General features: G+C 41.7%; 1 protein-coding gene across 2 annotated transcripts in view; it reads right to left on the bottom strand.

Moving 5' to 3' along the window:
* Positions 1–5,044: 5,044 nt before the first annotated feature.
* Positions 5,045–22,547, bottom strand: part of LOC147611812 (uncharacterized) — a 39,056-nt gene continuing 21,553 nt past the window's right edge. The window contains exons 2-8 of one of the 2 annotated variants that reach the window (XM_086783657.1): positions 17,754–17,894; positions 8,134–9,808; positions 7,825–7,997; positions 6,705–7,681; positions 5,698–6,618; positions 5,505–5,583; positions 5,045–5,333 (exon numbers count right to left, since the gene is read on the bottom strand). In XM_086783657.1, coding sequence (XP_086639783.1) covers positions 5,802–6,618; positions 6,705–7,681; positions 7,825–7,997; positions 8,134–9,808; positions 17,754–17,894 — 3,783 coding nt within the window. In that variant the 3' untranslated portion in view covers positions 5,045–5,333; positions 5,505–5,583; positions 5,698–5,801. Of the gene's footprint in view, positions 5,584–5,697; positions 6,619–6,704; positions 7,682–7,824; positions 7,998–8,133; positions 9,809–17,753; positions 17,895–22,547 lie in introns of both variants that reach the window. The other variant, XM_086783656.1, reaches the window with a different exon arrangement.

Below are 22,547 nucleotides of genomic sequence, written 5' to 3'. Positions count from 1 at the left end.
AGACATACAAACTTTGAACAAAATCAAGACTATTCATAGAGCACAAAAATTGAATATGGCAAGCTTGGTGTTCAACCCAACAAAATCAAATCCCATAGTTTAGTTTACATAAAAGACTCTCTATTCAAGCCTCCTAAGAACTTATTCTTGCTCGACAATACAAAAAAACCACACATTAGAGTTAACAAAGATGTCCCATGTAAGAAATTTCTCGCCTCCGATCAACAGCCAAATGGACATGCATAAGCCGAAAAATAAAAGAATATAATGGACATGCATAAGCCGAAAAATAAAAGAATATAAGGATTCATATATAGTTGTCCAACCATTAAACACTATTTCAATGAGTGCCCTTCTATCCCCGACACCTTGGCTCAACAAAACCTTGTCACAAGAGATATCCTATGCCTCTAAGAAATAAGAGCCACTGCTAAACAACAACCCACATCATTCCATAATTCAAAAACACTCCTTGCTCCAATAGCAATGGGTTATCAATTACTAGAATGAAACCCAAACATTATTGGAAAGGATGAAAAAGGTCGCATAAGAAATCGAGCTCATATATGCTATATTTAACAATGCATCATACAAAACATTGCACATCATTGGAATATACAAATCCCCAAAGCAAACTTAAATATTCTACTTATACCTTGAACACATCTTTCAAACAATCTCTTGCAAATTAATCATTCATAAAGCCATAACAATACATGGATCAACCTTAGACCACATCTCAACATACATATAGTGCTAGTTGAAACAAACCATTGGTACTAGTATGATCATTCCTCCACATACATACTTATTCCTAGGTAATGAACATTGCCAATGAGGAACCCATTAGCTTCAATCAAAACTCAACCCCTAATTAAATAATGCAAAAAAAAAACAACATTAAGTTTGACTTTGCACACCACTATGGCTATGTTAGGCTATCACTAAGATTGTCAACATGTAGGCCTTGTGAGCCAACACATCGAGAAAGAACTAACCTTTGCTATACTTTGGGGTGAAGTTACCGAACTTCTACATCTAATAAGGACCAATATTTGAAGGGCATTCACCTTTAGTGCCATTCATGACCAATAGATCTTGCAAGAAATTATGACAAGCCCCAAACTTTGCAAGCATTGTGCCTTTCAAGCGAACCTTCTGCAATCTCGCTGAATTCAAATCCACTTGTTATTGTTGCAACCCTGACCTCCAAGTGCACTAAGCTCCTATATACTCTATACCATGACTTGTTAAGTACGGTGCCATGCATAAAGACAAGCTTTCTTTAAGTAATTTTTCCTATATCCACTAATTTACTTTAACTAAACTGTTTACGGTTGGTGGAATGTATTGTTAAGGTAATTGGAGGGTGAGTGTCTAAACCACAATACTGAGGATGATTTACATGATACACTTACGAGTATGCACACTACAATTGGATAGCAACCGACAAGCAGAGTCAGGCAGCAGCGTAGGTGACACATGGCACTAGCAGTGATGATATGGTAACGATGATGTGGCGTTGATGATGGGGTGACGTGTAACCGACATCAACACTACTAGCCGACTAGGAGAATTGGTGTATATATATATCTGGGTAGTCGAATAGTCATATTCACTTGCTTTCCCCAATGTTGGACTTCACAAAGTGTGTATCTGTGGGAGAAGTGCTAGTCATGAGTGTTCAGTAAGTCACATCTTGTACTTGAATTTCACTTGTAGTAATTATTTCTTGTACATAATACAAAGAAATAGTTTAGAGCCCTTTTGTGTTTTGATTTATGTGATTCCCCCTCACTCTAGCACATAGACACAAGTATTCCATAGTTGAGCCTAGCTAACGTTTTTTTTTTAAATCTCTAGAAAACCCTAGCACATAGGCACAAGTATTCTACAATTGGTATCAAAGCCTAGTAACGTGCATTTTTTTCTTTTCTAGCACACACACCCGTGTTGATTGCTTGGAAAGTGTAGAGCAATTAGATTCCAAGACTACACAAGTTCAGGTTTGGAACAGGTTTGAAAAAAGTGAATATTTGGGTTCTCTTCATTGCACCACCTAGGTTAATTGGCGTATATTGTGCTTTCTTGCCCCAACAAACCCTTCCTCATCATGTAGGGCTAAAATCCCTCATGTGGTCCTTGATCACTTGATATTTATCATGGATTCATAACTTAATGATTTGCTTCTCGGCACGAAGGCATCAATGGACATGCAAGCGACTAAAATGGAGACTATATTTGCCCATCTCTTGACGGGATGGAGTCGGCACCTCAAGCACCTAGTATTCTGGATCTGGAAACTACAAGGACCCATGCTTCCAAGAAAGTTGTGGACGATTCCGAGAACGAAGTGGCAAAACTTTCTAGATCACGATTTTTCACTCCTTTGGTTGCACATCGACGGTCTTCTTTGTGGAGTCCCTCTCCACCGGACAGTTCCTACTCACCTTCATCAACCCAACATCGAGGGACTACCGATTTGCCGAGTTCTTCCTCCATGCCTCCTAAGGGGAAGTTCAAGCTTCTAAAGCCTCCCAAGTTCAACGAGAAGATGGATGTAGAAGTCATCACCAATTGGACTCGCTAGATAGCAACAACAGGTGGTTTAGATATTTTTGGGCACCATTTGGTGCATATGGCTTTGACAGGTGATGCTCTCTTATGGTGGGAAGACCACCGTAGGCACCACTCCATGACTTTCTCGGATATGATTGCTACAAGACCGTCTTGGAGCAGTTTATTCATGTAGATTCCCAATGTGAATTGAAGAAACAGTGGCAGCATTTTATGCGCACACGTGGCAAATCAATAATCAACTATCTCGCTCATTTCTGGAAGCTTTTGCTTATGCTCCCAAGGACCGTTCATGAGAGCAAGTTGAGGATTTGTGGATGGTTTGAAACCGTCTTTGCATATAGACGTTCGTGTACATCAACCCCATGACTTTGCAGAGGTGGTTTAGCTTGCTACAACCCTCGATACACAGAAGAGCTTGGACTCAACAACAAGGGCAAGAAAAAGACAAAGACAAGTCCAAGGCCAAGCATGATAAGGACAAGGCAATTGAGGGAGCCTCAGTGACTTGCCTTACCCTTGAAGAGCATCACGTCAAGATGGTTGCGTTGTGATTCCACCGAGCATATTGGAAGAGACTGTCCAAAGAACACAAGGAAGTAAAATGGTAAGAGCAAGGAGAAGTCCCAAGAGAATGCCAGTTTGTCTACCTCACAGCAGTATCTACGACACCGGCACCATCTACTCCCTCTATCACTCCCACCAGTACCATCTGCACTTAGTTCCATTCGGGAGGATCTCAACGGTCCTCCGTCGGCATGATACAATGATGTGCTCAGGGATGCTTCATGGACATCTGGTGTCCATACTCTTTGATGAAGGAGCCTGAGAGAACATCATTAAAGATCGTGTGGTTGAGTGGTTGAAGTTGCCTGCGAACGTGGACACCAGAGGTGTAGTCCTAGCCACCACCATGAGAGGCAAGCATAAGAAATCGAACCAATTTCAAGTTGCATACACCTTGGAGGATTCCCCATTGGCTTTTGGGGTGTTTTCAAACTCCTTGCGAAAAGTTCTTACCATTGTTGGAGCATGCCATCAATTATATAGTGCAAGCATCGACCAAGAAGACTCCCTTCGAGGTGGTATATGATCGTGCATTATTAACCCATGACGACCACGAGTCCTAAACAATTGCTCTATATTATATACAAGAAAGAAGTAATACAACTAAAATTCAAGTACAAGATGAAATTGAGAATGAAGATGCCGAATCACAACCCTTGGACCTCTTGTACACTCTCAGCTAGCAATTCGCCTAAAGAAAAACGCTCTATGAAGTCCAACACTGAGGCAAGCATGTGAATATGATAATTTGGCTACTTACGTATATATATGTACCAATTGCTATTAGTATTGCTATGGACCACCTGTACCCAATAACCACGTCATTAATGCCATGTTACCTACAACCATGTTATCAATGCCACATGGCACTACCACGACTCACCTACATTGTCTGACTATCCCTGTCGGGTACTATCTGATGTTTGGTTGTGTCCTACATACTTGTAGGTGGGACACCTTCTCCCCTACTTGCATCACAAATGTCTTCATTGTATGGCCTCTTGAAAAGCTCTTAGCAACGTGCGAGACTCGTCCGTGAAGTCATCCTCGTCAAGCCAGATTGCTTGCTGGATTGGGTAGCCATTGAGTTTCTGTCCACGTGAACCCCGTGTGTGCTAGTGCAAAACAACTTGCTCCAATACTAAGACCTGTAATCCTCTATCATCCACCAACTATAATTCATCCTCATCCGGCAAGCACTCAACTCTAGCCCATGATACTCTACAAGGTTGCTTGATGAAACACGGGATACATCCTCCAATGGCTCAACAACTCTAGCTACATCACTAAGCTTCTTGATAATCTTGAATCCAAGCGAGTTTGAAAGCAACTTCCCCGAATCATTTTCATGATCTTAAAATAAACACAATTTCCTTTTTTGAAGGCACTATCCCAATGATGTTTGTCAATCTCGCAAACTTGCTTTGTCTACGCCTCCCGTATTTCTTTCTTGAACTTGTTACAATAGCTGGTCCAAATCATGAACACCTGCACCATAAATCCACGTGGAAGTCTTGAGAACCCTAGTACATAGACACAACGTAACGGATGAAACGAACAATTGACTTCAACTGCTAACCTTCAACCTTTATTGATACCATGTTGCAGTTAATCATGTTGTTCTAAAGTACAGCTTGGCCTGTTTTTCAGGAGTTGAGGATCCTTTCCTTGAATTCTTCGCATTGGGGTAGAACATAACAAGATCATGCTCCATAAGAGGTCAAATGGGAAGGGATGCAAATAAAACGCACATCAGAAGTAGCTTGTTGCCATCATTCCTTTACGTTTCTAGACATCATCAGACAAGGTAATGTTGTACACGAGTCTTGCTTTGCACCATATTTAAAACCAAAAAAAAAAAGGATGAAAAGAAGATATTTAACATGAAAAAGTTGGCTGGTTCTGACAATGGGAATTATTTTATAATTGGAATTGAAAGTCCTTGGGAAGAAATACACACTGATGCTTGTCTTGGTAGCATCTACCAGCTCTTATAAAATTCCTTTTACCAGCGCATGAGCAGTTTCTGCTGCTCTTCCGCTTGCATAAAAGGCCCAAATCTTATTGGATTTTCCGAGCACCCGTGTTACATTGCTCCTGTATTTCTTTGTATTGATTAAGGAGACCGTATTGTATGCCAAGGTATATGAAGGATGACATCTCATCGCAATATGTTGAAGTGAAAGATACTGCACCAAAAAAGTTTCATTCCATAAGAAACCGTCTATTTCTAAGGACCAAATTCCACTCTATAAGCAACTGTGAAGTCCACAGGACCATTTTTATGTTCATCATCATAAATTGGACACCCAAGCGACTGCAAATTGAAGGACATTCGCGCTCAGCACAAGGTCATGTACCAAATAGTGTAAAGCGCATTTTAACCCCAGCACAAGGTCATGTACCAAAATTGTAGTAACACTGTAAAGGACGCCTTTTCTGCAGAAAATCATCAAGAGTCAAACCAGTCACTGCAAACAAATATGATCAAAATCTCATGCTGCTTTCGGTTTTCAAGGAACAGACCAAAAAACGACCTGAATTGAATCTTACCTTCAAAAAGCTGTCAATTCTAGCAACTCTTTTTCGTGGCAATTTCTTAAATTGGAGAGGCTAACATCAAGTCTACCAAGGAGCTATTTGCTTCAGTCAGCCCATCACTTCAAATCAGAAATCACTTTGACAAGAGAACAAAGGCACACAAATCCCGAAGTAGATAATTTTTCCTTCTCTAAATTGGCAAGCTGACCACCGGTCATGGGCTTTCCTTTGTTGCTGCTGCCATTCAAAGAGTAGATCTCAGAGTTTGGAGCAATCACACTTTGTTTATGCTTAGCTCTACATATACAGCCACTCTCATGTGACGAAGTTGCGCACTGAGCAGTGCCACTCTCTATACCCCTGTTCAGAATACGATTCAGTACCACTGAGACTGCAGATGAACATGTGCCGATCACCTCATCTGCTATATTTAGTGAAATATCTGAACCCCTGCGCCTCCACGACCTGATGAATAAATTCCTCAATGCCTGTTTAGCCAAGTGCATGCAGTCCGGGCAACACTTCCATGATGCAGTACTTGCCACAGTGCACAATTCAAGCTCGAGTCCATTTAAGTTGTTGTCAGTAGGGTCCCTCGGCTGGAACTTTTGTTCCTCTGATCCTTCATTGTTAGTTGCACTGCACTGCAACTCCCCTGATCCACAAGAAATTTCATGTAATACAGAACACTCACTCTTTTTGCGAGCATAAGCATATGAGGGAAGTGTATTCAATTCACCACAACTAGTAGTGTCAAGAAAATTGGTTGCATTAGATGATAAAGGATCCTGCATGGGAGATGCTGCTTTGGGTTCCTTTTCATTTCCTGCTACAGTTTCAACTGCAGGCACCAAGCATTGCCCTCCAGTTTTGCACTTTGATGGCAAAACTTGTTTAAGAGAACGTTCAGGTAAGCATGCAGACATCTCAGACCTGCAGCACAAAATGTTAGATTAGGATCATCAATAGACGGACAGGTATCGATATAACAAAAAAACTTCTTCCAGAAAGAGAGTCACCTGCACAAATAATGAGCCCACATAAAGATTTTATCCTCCAACGAGGCTGCTTGATGGAGAAGATGAGAAAACTGTTCTGGATCCTTCCCAAGGTTCACTTTCATATCAATTCGGCTCATTAGTAGTTCCAAAACCTCTCGTACTGCCCAGGCTACGTCTCTGGCTTTGAGATACGTGCCACTGTATGCTAGCAAACCTACTGCAACCAATCCTTTCAACTCCTGTGAATCCATTTGATCACTCTGGCTATTGCTGTCGTCAGTAAATTCAGAAAATGCTCTTCTTCCGTATGTTTTTCTAATAAAAGAGGGACCGTCTTTTAGCTTAGATGTTGCATGACGCAGCTCTCTCAGTTCAGGGTGATACAGTAACTGATAGCCAACCATAGAGATGGCAATAGACATACGATTCTGCTCTGAAAAACCTAATTCGGCAGGCTTAGTTTTGGGTGCATCTGACCTTCTAATTTCCCCACTACTAAAGAAATTAGAATGCTCCTGAAGAACAGCATCAGAACTAATTTCATTTAAATTTGCATTGCAAGCAACAGGCCTCTTTGCATCGGCATCCTTGCACACTTCATGGTTATGACCATTCTCTCTGCAGCCACTTGAAATACTTCCTTTACATAATATTAGCTGCTTATCTGTGGATGATACTAGTTTACAAGACGTTGGAAACTCTGATGTGCAAGCTCTATCAACAGAGTTGCCACGATATAATAATCTTGCAGACAACAATTCTGCATAGTCATCAGCTGCTCTGCTAAATATGACCTTCATATCAGGAGCAAGAGGTGCCTCAACCCACGAACTTGGAACAGATCTATAGGAAGATTGCCACATCTCTTGACCAGTACAAGAGTTACCATTAAAATTGTAACACCGATGGGTACATAACGATGGGCTTATTGAAGTCCCCGCAAAAAATTCAACAATTTCAGGTGGAATGTCATCCTTCTGCAGTTCGCTACAGGCCTTTTAAAGCATCCACCAAACATTAAACAAACTAATCAGCTGACTTTAATAAAACAGCACTGTAAATCAGATAGGCTTGATTTCAAAAAAAAAATACCATCAAAGCTTGAGACTAAAGGGACAAAATGAACCAATATACCAACCATAAAAACAATCTGTAGGCTTGCAGACATTAAATTCACTTGCTGCAAGAAAACATTCCAGCACAGAGAAGTTTGTCTCTGCTCCTCTACATGGTTCCCCGCTAAAGGCTCAATAGCCCACGTCTCAATTTGTGGCATATAAATCACACAAGGGCATTTACTTTGAACATTCCCTGTGAAACCATAATCACCAGAAGTCAACCAGAAAGAAACAACAAAAAAAGATCTTTACTTTCAAGCCAAAAAAAAAAAAAAAAAAATCCACAATAAGCCTACAGATCCACAAAATGGTGGCGGACTTTTTCTTACCCAGAATTTGTATGAGACCCTGGACTGCATCCCCACCTCCCTCCTGCAACATGGTTGTTAAATTGAGGTTGCACATTTCAAAAAAACCCTCAAATCCAAAGAGTAACCAAGCTGCAAGATGGTCAAGCCCAGTCCTTTGCTTCCCTGAAACCATGACACGGAACTTGCTCCCTTTGTATGCCACCTTTGGCATATCCAGCACTGTTTCTTGACGAGAAACCATACCAGCCATAGAAAACACATTTTCTAGATCTTGCTCCAATCTTTCTTTAAAAGAACCAGCCGTTGTGCCATGTAAGAATGAGTTAATATGTGTAATCCAAGAGCCTCCTAGATCAGACTTTAATCTTGTTTCCAGCAATGCAGCTACCTTTTCCAGCATTGGAGGCAGCATGACTCGATCATCCAGATGAAGTGATATAATTACCTCAACCATGGGCCACAACAATACAGGCACCATATGACGTGGAAGTGGAGCACCGGAGACTATGTTCACTGCTGCTTTTGCTGATCTCCAAGAGCAAGGCGGAGAGACTTGTTCCAAAGCACTAGCCCAATCAACCAGATTCACACTCAAGTCAGGAAAAGTTGGCATCTCATTAATGCCTTGCTTCTCTACAAGACCCATCAGGTCCTCAATGGAAATAGTTCTTTTAAGTGAATTCATTGCAGCCTCTGCACAGAGGGCCTGCAAGTCTGCTCCTGCAAAACCTGTAGTTTGGCTGGCTAACAAGGATATGACATCATCTTTTGGAGGCACCTGCCAGTTTTTAGTTAAAAGTGTAAGAATTGCAGCTCTGTCCACAATAGATGGTAGAGGAAAGTAGATTTCTCTATCAAATCGACCAGGACGCCGCAGTGCAGGGTCCAATGAATCAGGCCGATTGGTAGCACCAATAACAACCACGGATCCCCTAGACTTGATGCCATCCATCAGGGCCAACAAAGTTGAGACAACAGATTTTTGAGTCTGATCCTGATGCTGAGAACGGGTTGGTGCAAGGCCATCAATTTCATCAAAAAATATAATGGAAGGCTGGTGCTTCTCTGCCAGATAAAATAGTAAGCGAAGTTGCCGTTCTGCATCACCTGCATATTTGCCTAGACAATCTGCACCTTTTCTTGCAAAATAAGCAATCCGTTTGTGTCCCTTAGCACAGGCTCCAACAAGAGCTTTGACAGCAAGTGTCTTTCCAGTGCCAGGATGACCATGTAGAAGTACTCCCCGAGGTGGTGAGACACCAAGTCTCGTAAAAGCTTCAGGATAAAGCAGAGGCAAGATAACCATCTCCTTCATGCACAGCACAACATTTTCTGAGCCTGCAATCAATTCCCAACCTTCTGATATGTGTTTCCCATCAGCTCCACCGACTATAACAGGTGCAATCCTTGCAAGATCCCTTTGGAGGCGTTTACGCTCACGCCTTAGAAACTCTTCATCGACACCTGCCTTCTCTTGCCACTTTTCTTCTGCTTCTAAATCCAGCTGAGAAGCTTTCTGAGCCGTTTTCTTCCATTCACCAACCTTCCTCTTGAAGCGTATCCGTCCCAAATTTAAACTGTTTCTGCGGTGCCGATGGCCAGGCAGTCGAGGCAGAAAGAGGTGTAGATGCTCATCACAAGCCATCAGAAACTTTTTATGATCAAAGAAACACCCTTCAAAGCGTGCACAGGGCTGCATTACACACCAAGAATTTGTGCCGTTTGAAGGAAAATTACAACCGTTAGCATATTATATGATAGCACTTAACAAAGTTCATGAAACTTCATAAGAAAAGAAACCATACACATGGGGATTTCACATTTAAAAGAACACAAAATACCCACATAAAAAGAAACCATACACATGGGAATGCCAAGGCTTATTGCACGTGTGAGGCTGAGCTATGTCTCTAAACACAGACCTCCAACTCGAGGTTGACCCTTCTGTTGGGCGGAGAGTTATATGCCAGATTCCTTGTGTTCCTCTGATGAAAGCTAACCACAGGTGGTCTTGCAAGGAGTGGTCCTTACATTGGTATCAGAGCTACACCTGTTAGTAGAGATCTTATGACCATGGTATCAGAGCTACACCTGTTAGTAGAGATCTTATGAGCCATGGTTGGTACCATGGGGAGTGCGTTTTCCATCACTTGTCTTCTATCCCAATGTAGGATCGCCTCCAAGAATGTCCACAGGAACTGGATCAAGCAAAGTGTGGAAGAAGGGAGCTCATGATGAGGAGGCAGAGCTGGTCGATTGGGTTTTATCAGAAAGCAAGTTGATTATGTACTTTTAGTGCCTTGCGGTGCTCGCCGTACAGGCTGAAGGCCGTAAGGTCAGCACAGCACAGGTCATACAGTCCACCTGGCAATTGGGAACAGGCCGTATGGTACATACATCTGTACGGAACGCCATATAGAGGGCTGACAGGTCGTGGAGGGCAGAGACATGGGCAGGACGCTATTTTTGGCACACATAAAAGGGGAGGATGGGGGCAGCCATGGGCGCCCAGATTTGCAGGGCAAGTTGGTTTTTTGGGCGAACTATGCCAGTTTAGCACATGTATGCTTTTTTGGGCCAATTACACGGCCTTTAAGCTCCAAAATTGTGAGGCTAACAAGTGTGCTATTGGCAACATTAAACATAATTGCATAGAAGCTATCATTGAGACATTCAAGATCAATCTATGCAGAGTTTACTAGACATTACAACCAGTTAAACATTAAACATAATTGCATACAAGCTATCATTGAGACATTCAAGATCAATCTATGCACAGTTTACTAGACATTACAGCAATCACAAGATTATACAGAATAAGCATTACACATAATTGTATGTTGCTCTTCTCTCTAGATCTCTGATGATAATTGTAGCGATAATGATTCTCCTTACAATCTTCAGCGCTTTTAGCACAATATATAATGGCATGAATCGAGGAACAAAGCATCACCTAGGATTCATCATGACTATTCAGGTCTCATTCCTAAGCTAAAGTATAAGTGACTAATAACACGAAGGACTATTTCCCAAGCTAACTCACACGCCCAGTGGATAGTCCCCACCGCGGACAAAAGTCGAACCCACTACCACTAAGGGTTATTTCCTAAGCTAACACCTGACACACCCACTGGGTAGTTTGCCCCATGGACAAAGTCAAACCCACTTGATGACAAGGATTATTTGGACAAGCAATGATAAATCCAGATTCTATAATTTCTTGATGAAAACTAGAATCTTGAGCATATCCAAGCCCAAATTTATCAGATGAATGCTTAAAATTTATATCTAAAATTTGTACGGAAGGGTATACTTGCCTATAAGAATCTATTTGAGAAGATAAATATGTGGAAACAAAATTATGTGCTCCGGATTGCTGGATTCAATATAACCCACATTTTGCATTGTGTTTTCCGGATTGTTTCACTGACCATATAGTCAGGTAACAGCACCTCACCTTTGCAGACGAGTGTGAGAGGAAGCACTAGCAACAGCAAGCACATGCCGTGAACTGGAAGGGGTCGCTGAGCTAGAGGTTGGACTTCCTTACTGAAATTTATAACAATCATTTCCATAACATTCCAGTTTAGTAGAACAGACAATTCACCGGCTCGTAAGTTTTCCACAGCATGCTGAATAAATGTAGCACATTTGCCAATTTCCCTCTCTAGCACACAAACATATATCTAACCTACTCTTCAAGATTCTTTTCTTTAGCTTCCATAATTCCAACATGCTCTGCATGATTTTTCTTTAGATTATTTATTTCTTCGTCATATTCATCAAGCTTTTCAACTGTTGGCTTGAGCTCTCTAGATGATGAAGCTTTCTTTTTTAGTACAACTATTCTTTCTATTGATTAGGGTTTTCTGGAAAGAACCCTTAGATGCATGGGGTTATATCACAATTGGATCAAAGGTGTGTCATACTTGTATAGTGATGCTAGTAGCTGTATACTGGCATGTGGTGACCGAGGAGAGCACTTCCAAATCTCCCAATCTGTTCGTCAAGAATGCCCCTTGGTCCCCTTGGTATATCCTTCTGTGACTGAGACTATGAGTATACATCTTCAATCCTTTGCCAAGGTATCTGGCTTTAGTCTACCCTTACGCAAAGAGAAGGAACTTCTGGATTCTGAACTTGCAGATGACACTACTATGTATTTCGGGGCCTCCCACATTTTCCTTCGTTCTTTTTGGATTGCCTTGAAGGATTTTTCTATAGCCGCAAGAGCTCTTATCCACTAGCACAAATCTATTGGTTTTTGGATTATTGGCCCATGAGAGTCAACTAGGCTCTAAAACTTATATTTACACATTAATCATCAAGACAGAAGCAAAAACCTACCACACCCTGGTGTGGTAACATCTAGCCCAATCGGAATCACTAAAGACATGCAGACGCCAATCCCCATGGGATAGAACAATCCAACGAACTGAGTGCGCCCTGCAAATAGCGGGAAACCCGCTTGACAGCGTGCCAATGCATGGTACCTAGGCTGTGCATAAATCAGCTCAATTGTGAGGCCCCAAACTGAATGGATGGTCTCTTATTGCATAAGTAAATCAAACATCCAACAACCTGCTAATATAGCATGTCATCAAAAGGACCACCACGATCCTGGAGACTGAGCCTGGCACCTGTCTCCACCATAACAACATAAAAACATGTTTCGCCCTGTCGAAACGCCACAAAACGTTTTTGTCACGAAACGTTTTGAAACCAGACGAAACATGGGCATCGAAATGGCGTTTTCCCTAAATGTAAAATCAGCTAAAAAAAAACGGACGAAGGTGTTTTTTTTTTTTGCATCGTCTGTTTGCTGCCCATCAAGTTTGCCCCTGCTTGCTGCCCGTGAGGTTGTTCACAAATCCCAGTTACAGCCCGTAGCTCTTCGCTTCTTCTCCTCCACGCCTCCTCTTCCTTTTCCCTTCTTCTCTTTCTCTCTTCTCCTCCACGTCCACCCCTCCTCTTGCCTCCTCCTCTTTCTCTCCTTTTCTTGCCTTCCAACTTTCTCTATTTTCTTCTCACCTCCTTCCCTTCCAACTTGTTTCTTTCCTCCTCTCTCTCTCTCCTATTCTTACCGAAATCTTGACAATTGTGTGTGGCAGTATCTTAACATGCATCATGTGCCAATTTTCATAATTGTCCAACTTGTAAAGCCCATGGCAGTAGTGTACGACAACAATGATACCACCATCACTCCGAACAAAAACTTTACATCTATCATCCACAAATTTGACCTCTAAATCTTCTCTAGCAATGGCCGAGACTAATAGTTTTTCTTGATACCAGATACATACAAGATATCTGAGAATGTGGCTGCCCCACCATTTGCTCTAGTGAGCACAACCTTTCCAACTCGTTTCACTCAATGAGTTGTTTGCACATGCGACTCTACCTCCTTGAGAAGCAAACCCAACATTGAAGAGAAGGAAAAAAAAAACTAAGAAGTAATGTGCTTGCTACTACCACTATCGAGGTACCAAACATATGCATTACTAATAATCATACATCATGAATAGAAGATCATAATTACAATGCACAATGAAAGCCCAACCATCATGTGCATAACTTGTTGACTCCTTTTCAAAACTAGGTGTTACTAATTATGAACCTTAGGCCACTGTATTTGCCTACTATCTCCTAATCCCAAGGCCCCCTTGTTGGATTAGGCCTGCTAATCCGAGGATTAGCTCTAGGTAAATAACATACTTCCCCTTCTCAATGTTTCCACTCTTGGAAACAAAATCTGTCTAAGAAAGAAACCCCCATATGATGCTTCTGCAAAAGCATCAAACTTCGAAAATTTACATGCCCAAAACGAGCATGCCATAGCTCTGCATCATGCATAGCAAGAGTGTGAGCAGCCACTATATTTACATCATAAGTACGCATGTCATAGCTGTCCAGCTTATACAAGCCTTTGTATCGTGTTCCAAAAGTGACTATTTCATAACCCTTTGATGGGTCTTTTACCAAACACTTCCCATCTTCAAATTCAACCTTTAAACCTTGGTCGTTTATGGCTGAGACGGAGAGCAGATTTTTCTTTATCCCTGGAACATACAACACATTTTTCATACATATATTGGCACCATTGGCTGCAACAAGTATGACATTGCCAATTCCCTTTACTAGATATGTGGTATGATCTGCACATGATACAGTGCAGCCACTTGAAGCATAAACCAAGTGCTGAAATACATCTTTGCATGAAGTAATGTGGCTCGAAGCATAAACCAAGTGCTGAAATACATCTTTGCATGAAGTAATGTGGCTCAAAGCATCACTATCAAAATACCATGATACATCTTGTCTGTCACATGCAATGCAAGACATATCATTGTCTGAAGCACTTGTGTGTCACTAGTGCATGTGACCAAAAAAAGTGTACTCTTCCTGAATTACATTAGCTGATTGCTGTGCTTTGTCATTCGAAGAGTCTGCTACTGCATTCCCTGCATCTTTCTTTTTCTCTTTTGCAATCAGCTTTCTACATTCATTGATGTAGAGGCCAGGCTTATGGCAGTAGTAACATTTGCCCTTCTTTTTAGACTTGTTTGCATCCCCTTTGTCAGACTTTTCACCACCAGAAGAGGATTGTCCATGACCAACCTTACTAGAGTGTTGTCCCCCATGCTTAAAGCTCTTTGCTTTACCCTTATCCTTGGCTGTAAATGCCTTGTCTCTACCACGGTTGCTAGATAGGTTTGCTCTTGTTTGCTCTTCTTGCAAGAGAAAACCCACCAGCTCTTCAAAAGTGACGGGATCACCACCTCCTCTCATAGAGAGGTTGAGAGAGGTGTGAAAGCCCAAGTAGGAAGGTGGTAAAGAATGAGGAGTGTTGGTGACCAGCTGTTTGTCTGGGATAGCCTCATCAATGTTGAGCAATTGTTCCCTGCAAATCTTTCACTTTGGTGGGATGATCTGACATGGAATCACCCTTATCCATAGAAAGAAGATCCAATTGCCTCTTCAAGTAGGCAACTCTTGCCTCATTGCGTATATGATACATTGCTTCCAATGTGTCCCATGCAAGCTTCGATGTCTTGCAAGATTGAATGTGTGAAATAATAGTCCTTTTCACTAAAAGAGCTATCAAGGACACGGCCTGTACATCCCTAGAGTCCCATCTCTTCTACTCTTGTGTGGAAGTAGGTTCTACCTCAGGATCTCTTTGAGCACCTCCCCTTTGAGGCGTTGCTGGCTATATGGAAAGTGGGCGTGTGTCATCACCACACACGATGCCCCAAAGCCCTTCAGCTACTAGCAAATTACGGATCATGAAACTCCAGAGGGAGTAGTTTGATCCATCCAACTTGTCCTCCTGGGTGAGCACACCAAATACATCTGTAGCATTTTGGGCCATGTTGACAAAATACACCTACAAGTAAACCAAGCACCAATGTGCACTACTAGGCAACCAAATGTCCTGAGCAAATTTTTGCCTGCAACCTGAAGCAAGTATAAACCAGCACCAAATTGTCCAATTACACACAATGTGTATACATATGTGACAAATCACAGCTGTAATCTCCAATTACATGCTCCAATTTTCACAAAAGCCCCAATTTTTATGCACTGCAAATGGCTTGTAAACTTTGTATCTCGGTCACTTACTATATCTACTGGCAATCCATACAATCTATATGGATGATGGATAAACATTCTAGCCAATTCTGGTATTTTTACTTTTTTTTAGTTGGTATAAATTGTACCAACTTGGTTAACCTATTCACTACTACCCACGCTGAATCATGCCCTCTACTTGTTCGGGGTAAGTCCTACTATGAAATCCATAGAAATACTTTTCCACTTACCCTCAAGTATTTGTAGTGGTTGTAATAATCCACCTACTTTTAGGCACTCACCTTTATTGACTTGACACTTAGGACATTTTATAACATAATTCTGGACGTCCTTCTTTAAACCTACCCAATAAAACTGTCTTTTAACAAGTGCATAGGTCTTAGAAATTCCCGAGTGCCACACACTTGGATTGTCATGACATTCTAATAAAATATTTTCACGAATATTTTCTTCTTTGGGTACAAAAATGTGACCTTTATATAATAAGTACACATTATCGATGAAAAAAATTTTCCAACGATCTTTTTCACTTATTGACCCTTCTTTAAGTGATTCCTTTGAATCACTATCTTTTTTAAGTGACACCCTTTTATCACTTGCAACCACATTTTCTTTACTGTCTATTTGAGAGTTATCTTTTTTAATCAAGTAATTCCAAACTACTTAATAGCTAGGATCATTAGCACATTTTCCTTTTAAGTGAGCCAGCAACTCACTTTCTAGTTGAGTAAAACTCAACTCATTTATCATAAGAGCATCTACCACGACATTAAATTTTCCTTTTCTATATCTGATTTGAAAATCAAACTCTTGTAGGATTTCAGTCCATCTAGCATTCCTACCTTTTAACTCCTTTGAGTACTTAACCATTTAAGACTTTCATGGTCAAACAATACTTCAAAATTGACACCATTCAAATAATGACGCCACTTTTTAAGAGTATTCACAATTGTAAATAGTTCTTTTTCACAAGTTGAATAGTTACTTTGAGCTTTGTCCAACTTTTTACTTTCAAATGCAGCTGACCTTCCCTTTTGCAATAATATTGCTCCTACAGCAAAATTACTAGCATCCATTTCCAATACAAATGGTTCATTTAGATCCACTATTTGCAAAATAAGAACAGTAGGTAGGATGCATGCCCAAACAAGGAGTTCCACGGTTGCCTGAATTTTTCAAGCATTCTCAGCCTTCATTTGGCAGCCATCCTACTCCAAACCCGGCATAAACTTCAACCAGCCTCATTTCAAATTCAGCCATACCACCCCTGATCCATAATAGCATAGTTCAGCTTACGTTTAGACTTTTAGCCACCCGCTCTCTATGTGTTCACAAACAGGCATGTGCTGTTTGTAGTTTCTCAACCTTACACCGTATGCTTCTTGTTTCTCAGCCTTACACCATATGCTTCTTGTTTCTCAGCCTTAAAGCATATTCTCAACCTTAACCTTTCTCACATACATTGGGAGGTATGTGCTGTTTGTAGTTTCTCAACCTTACCCGTATGCTTTTTGTTTACTGCTGCATTAAGTGATTCTGGTTTTAATGTTGGCATGACGCTATCATCACAATCATGTTCCACCACACCCGTACAACCTATGGACATTAGCTCATCCAGGATGCTCGGGATTATTCTGCAGTCTATTTAAGCATAGATCCTCGGGTTGCTTGGCATAGACAAGGCTTATCTGTGTTAGCTGCTCATGGAGTATTCATCATCCATTACGTAGTAGGCAGTTTATATTAGTATGCAGCATTTTGCATTCTTCAAACATGATATCTCGTGGATGATACCTACTAAACCAAAAAGCTAAGAAAGCTGCCAAATAAATATACATACAACATAGACAGGAAGTAGGCAACCCCTTGCCAGAGGTGTTTGCATTTTCTTTCAATGACCTCGGCTCCCCATGCCCTGTCAAACTAATAATATTGACAAGTGATACAAAGAGCTTCTGATTACACCCCTAACAGCACAAAGTGAGAAAATTAATTTGTCACAATGATTATAAAATACACAGCAAAACCCACAAGATGGTACCAACCAGGTGATATGTACGAGGACATCGTTCAATTCGACAACCAATTGTTGCACCAGGCCTTGTGCATCTAGTGCATTTCAACAGCTTACCCCTACGAAGAGCTGCTCGTATATTTTTTATATGGCCCACACCAGCAAAATATACCTGTTTATACCAGCATTTGTAAATTAGTAAAAAAAATTATGGTAGCATCGTTTGAGCAGAAAGTATGGTAGTATTGTCTGAATATGCCTCATTATTCCAATCTAAAATGTTGCTAATGGCAGGCCATCATCACATTAAAAATAGTGCTTCAATAATAAAAGCCACATGCATTCACAAAAGCAATTATGCATGCAAAGGACATTGTCAAAAGTTTGAAATGGTCATTGTGAGCAATTGAACAATGATGAATTTCCTGAACACCAAAGGAGAGGAGGAAATATGTGTCAGCAATACTGCAAAGGCTTTTGATATTGAGCACCAAAAAACCTTCATGTGACAAAGAGTTGCTTGAAAAAGAGGTGGCAACATGAGTAAGTCAAATTTTGAAGCCTTACAGAAATGTATAAGAACAATGAAAGAGTCCTAACCAGAAGATAAAAGTTATAAGACTTGTTTCTAGATTACATAAATTCATGAGCATAAAGCATATGGAAAAGTAGCCTTCTAACCCCAACATGTAGTTAGTACATCCTTGCACCTTAATTGTACTTTTACATGGCAATCATAATCACAAAAAACAACGTTGTTCTCATTTCAAGGTTTTTGACATTCTGATTCAAAAGGTTGTCTTGTGGAGGGAAAAACCTCAGGAATCGGAAACCCAACATTTTTCAAAACTCACACGTGTGTATGTATCTTTCTCAGATCCCCCTTTTACTGGTAGCCTTAAGAGAGGCAATTTCAGACGACGAGAGCTTTCCGAAAATGGGTAAAAGTGGGCGGCCTTGATCATAGTAGTTGAAGCGGCTGCGATGGAGTCGTTTGGCAGGAGAGGACGAATGACTGCTTGCAAAGCCGAATGAAGAACAAATGTGAACAGCTGGGAACCCGGAAGAGGGTAGGGTGGAAGACCGCAGCTGGGAATGAATGGTTGCTTGCATAGACAAATGAAGAACAAACGTGAACAGCTGGGAACCCGGAAGAGAGCAAGGTAGAAGAGTACAGGGCGGCAGAAGATCGAAAACAGGAGCAGGCACTTGGAAAGAGAGGGACTAATCAAATCCGCAAACACACAATAGAAAATGACCAACGAGACCTAAACTACTGTATATTGTCAAAACATGAATGTATACAATAACTCTCACAAATCTACACTTGGATCTGGTACGTGCATGATGTGCAACCTAGCTGCATGCATACAAAAGGTGCTGCCAAGGAAATCAAGCACTACAGACACTTGCTCCTCCTTTGCTCATCTCCCTCTGAATGTCCTGAATCTGCCTATAAATAGCCATCTGATGTCTTGTTCGTATGTTGGTCGGCCAGCACTTTTTTTCCAACCCAAAAATGTCATCCAAAAAATCATTAAACACGTTCATAATGACCCCAACTTGTGTCCCATCCATTGGTGCACGCATCTCCACGTGCCCTGTTGGGCTGTCAAAACTGCCCCAATCGATCTACACTCACCCTCCAATCGTGCTTAGAAGGCAGCTGCAAGGGAGATATGTTATGTACCTACGAACTGTGCATCTGTTCCATTGTTGTCCCCATGCCTTCAATGCCCTTTCCCTTAACGCATCCATGGTCTTCTTCTACGGAGATGACCCTGCCTGTTGCTCAACCCTTTGAGCATATACTCCCAAAGCTGCCTTCCTTTGGCGTTGCCTGATGCCTGACCCGCTCTAACCTGGCTGCATTCTTCATATGGATCTGTGCACCTCCTTGGGACTACTAGTGCTTAGTTGGGCTGAGCCTCATGCCCTCATACCAATGTTGCATACGTGGAAGCCTTGCTGTACTAATCCACAGCCATAAGCCTACTTAATCAGGAACATGTTGATGCTTAACGCAATGATAAGATAGAGAGAGATGAGCTGTTGGTATTCAGTCTATTACTATGGTACAAAAAGATGTCTATATGTCTTTACATATTCCATGGCCTGCCCAAAATAGAGACTTTAGACCTTCTACATGATGTCCTATGAATGACTGCCTGATGACCTGGTCCTTGAGGGAGACGCCAACTTTGGGATTAGTGATCGATGATGAGGATTAGCCATGTCCACGGCTATGTACGTGACGCATGGATTCTTTCAATTATATTGGATTTTTGAGACTATCTCATCTCGCCCACTTGATAGGGCATGATTATATTTTGGATATATGGCTTGAAGCTTAAAGTTGCCAACAACTTTTAAGAAGCTCGGAAGGATGTCACCACCCTGGGCATGAAAGGGGTCTGGTGGACTCCAAGACATCTAAATATTTGGAAAGTACAAGCTTTGGGAGTGGGGGATTAACCAATACAAAAATGGACATTGGAGCTCAAGTATCAAGTTGAAAGCATGTACAGTGAGCTCCTAAGGACTCGAGAGAGAGCTTCTATTAAAAAAAGGTTCTACATGGTGTGCTCACATACATTTCTAATAAGGTGGAATACAAAGGATCACACTCTAAAAATCTAGGAGGGTCACTAATTTTTGGACAACCCCCAATGGAAACTCCATTCGCATCATTATGTCCATAAGCTAGGCAAATGGGGGGACTTGTTGAAGCACCTTTGATAGAAAAGTTGAGATATTTTTAGAGATGAAGTTTATGGAAGGAACCATCTCTTAAATTGGGACATGTGGCAAGACAACGGATCAAAGTGAGACAAGTGGCCTCACTCTCGTTATCTTAGCTCTACACTTGTAATTATAGCTTTTACTTGCAATTCTAGCTCATGAAAGCCCCAAATCTATGAATTGGAGCAGTGAAGAGAGAGAAGAAGACAACTCTGCACAATACACCACACTAAGGGCTAGAAGATGGGCTGACACCCCCCCCCCCCTCTTTATGGTTAGATTACCAAGAAGGAGTCTGCTTCAGATACAGCCTTGTGGGTGCCCAGCGATTCTCCACTGGCTAGCACCTTATTCTTCCAGTACAAGATGAAAACAGTAACAAAACATATGCTGAATTCGGTGTTCCTTCGCAAAAACGGGAGAGCTTTCCCAGCTTAGAGCACATGTAGGACAGCCATGGACAGCCCACAGCATTCCCACATCAGCCCAGGACAGCCCCATAAGGTTATCTCCAACCCTGCCAAGCCCACAAAGCAAATCGACCAACCTCAAGGAGGCTGAACCAGCAGTCGACCAGCCCTCAAAGCTCCCAGCAGGAGTCGGCCAGCAATCTCTTCATGCCAGAAGGAGTCGGCCAGCACACAGGAAACAGCCCCAAGTTGACCAGCCCTCTGGCACCACCAAGAAAAGTCGTACAACAGCTTTTGATGTCTCATAGCAGCCAGCCAGCACAAAGAAGGCTCTGATCCCAATCGACCAGCACTCCGAAGAGTTTTTATCGCGACAGCCAGCAGTTCTTGCTCTCCAAGACAAGTCAATCAGCACACACCAGCCACCTAGAAAGCATGCAACCAGCTTCCACCTCCAATTTTAGAGCTTCTCCACCAAAAATATCTAGAGGTCCAGAGGGAGGCACCTACAAGCAAACAATCCAAAATATGTCCAGTGCTCGTCCTTTGGCCACCACGTGTATTAAAATAGTCGTGTCCAGTGTGTACAACTTATAAGTTTGCCCGGTCACTTATATGTGAATGTGGACCTACATCAATAAATATTAGCATGTCAAAACATGAAGCTATAAATTGAGTTTTCAGGGACACTTACCACCTATTAAACACATGTAGACCACCTGTTAGTCCAAAACAGAGGTGTGCATATACACATCCACAAGGTGCCCGGGCATCCCCGGCCCCATGGACAACATAGGCAGTAATCTCAAGAATTGTCCAGGCAAACAAGACAAGTCATTCAAATATAAAATTAAGGTCACGCACACACATGAGTGCAACTAGATTAGAAGAAACACCCATCTACTCAGTTGTATCAACCAGGTAAAGTGTTCAAGGATCCAAAATCCTTCCGGACTCTTTCCAAAACATAAGTACATGTAATCATCAGGATAGCTAGTCTCGAGAAAAACACACCATGTCAGGCTCCACAAGCCATACATGTACTGTCACACCATGTCAGGCTCCACATGCCACACATGTACAGTATGAAACAGAAGCAATGAGGAATTTTGTGACTGAAAGAGGATTTTTCTAGGGATTTCAACAAGGGTCATGTGGACTAACACCTTGTTGGCAAGGGACTTGTTGGGAAAATTCAATGCAAAAGGGGTATTTGTATAAGTGTGTGAATTAGGCCTTAAATAAAGCGGTTCTAGTGTGTGAACAACCGCTCAGTGTGTAAGGGTTCTTTGTACATGGGAGCAGTTTCTTAATGTCTTATGTAAGCAGTGATGTGTGTAAGTGACTTCAGGAAAACTTGTAACTGTGTTGGACATGTAGCATGTGTGGTGGCAGCTGTAAGCCTAGCAGTGCGTGCCGTGACAAATTCAACCACTTTTCCAAGAGATAGAGATAGAGAGAGGGAGCAGGCCCCGTCCCCTTTCAAGAATTTATTCAAGAACAATCCACGGGATTAAAATCAAACAAATATGTCGATGATGTAGAAATCCAGGTCAGAGTCGATGTCAAGACAGAAGATTTTTTATGCTAAGCACACCACGGGGATGGTCCAGAAGTATCTCTCACTAGGCTAGTACCAATACCCAAGTCCAAATCTAGTATCCAATGATCTC

Source organism: Cibotium barometz, chromosome 46, assembly GCF_041138505.1.
Source record: "Cibotium barometz isolate CiBa-2024 chromosome 46, ASM4113850v1, whole genome shotgun sequence".
NCBI lineage: Eukaryota > Viridiplantae > Streptophyta > Polypodiopsida > Cyatheales > Cibotiaceae > Cibotium > Cibotium barometz.
The sequence above is the reverse complement of the archived record's forward strand: the minus strand, read 5'-3'. Positions and strand labels throughout refer to the sequence as shown.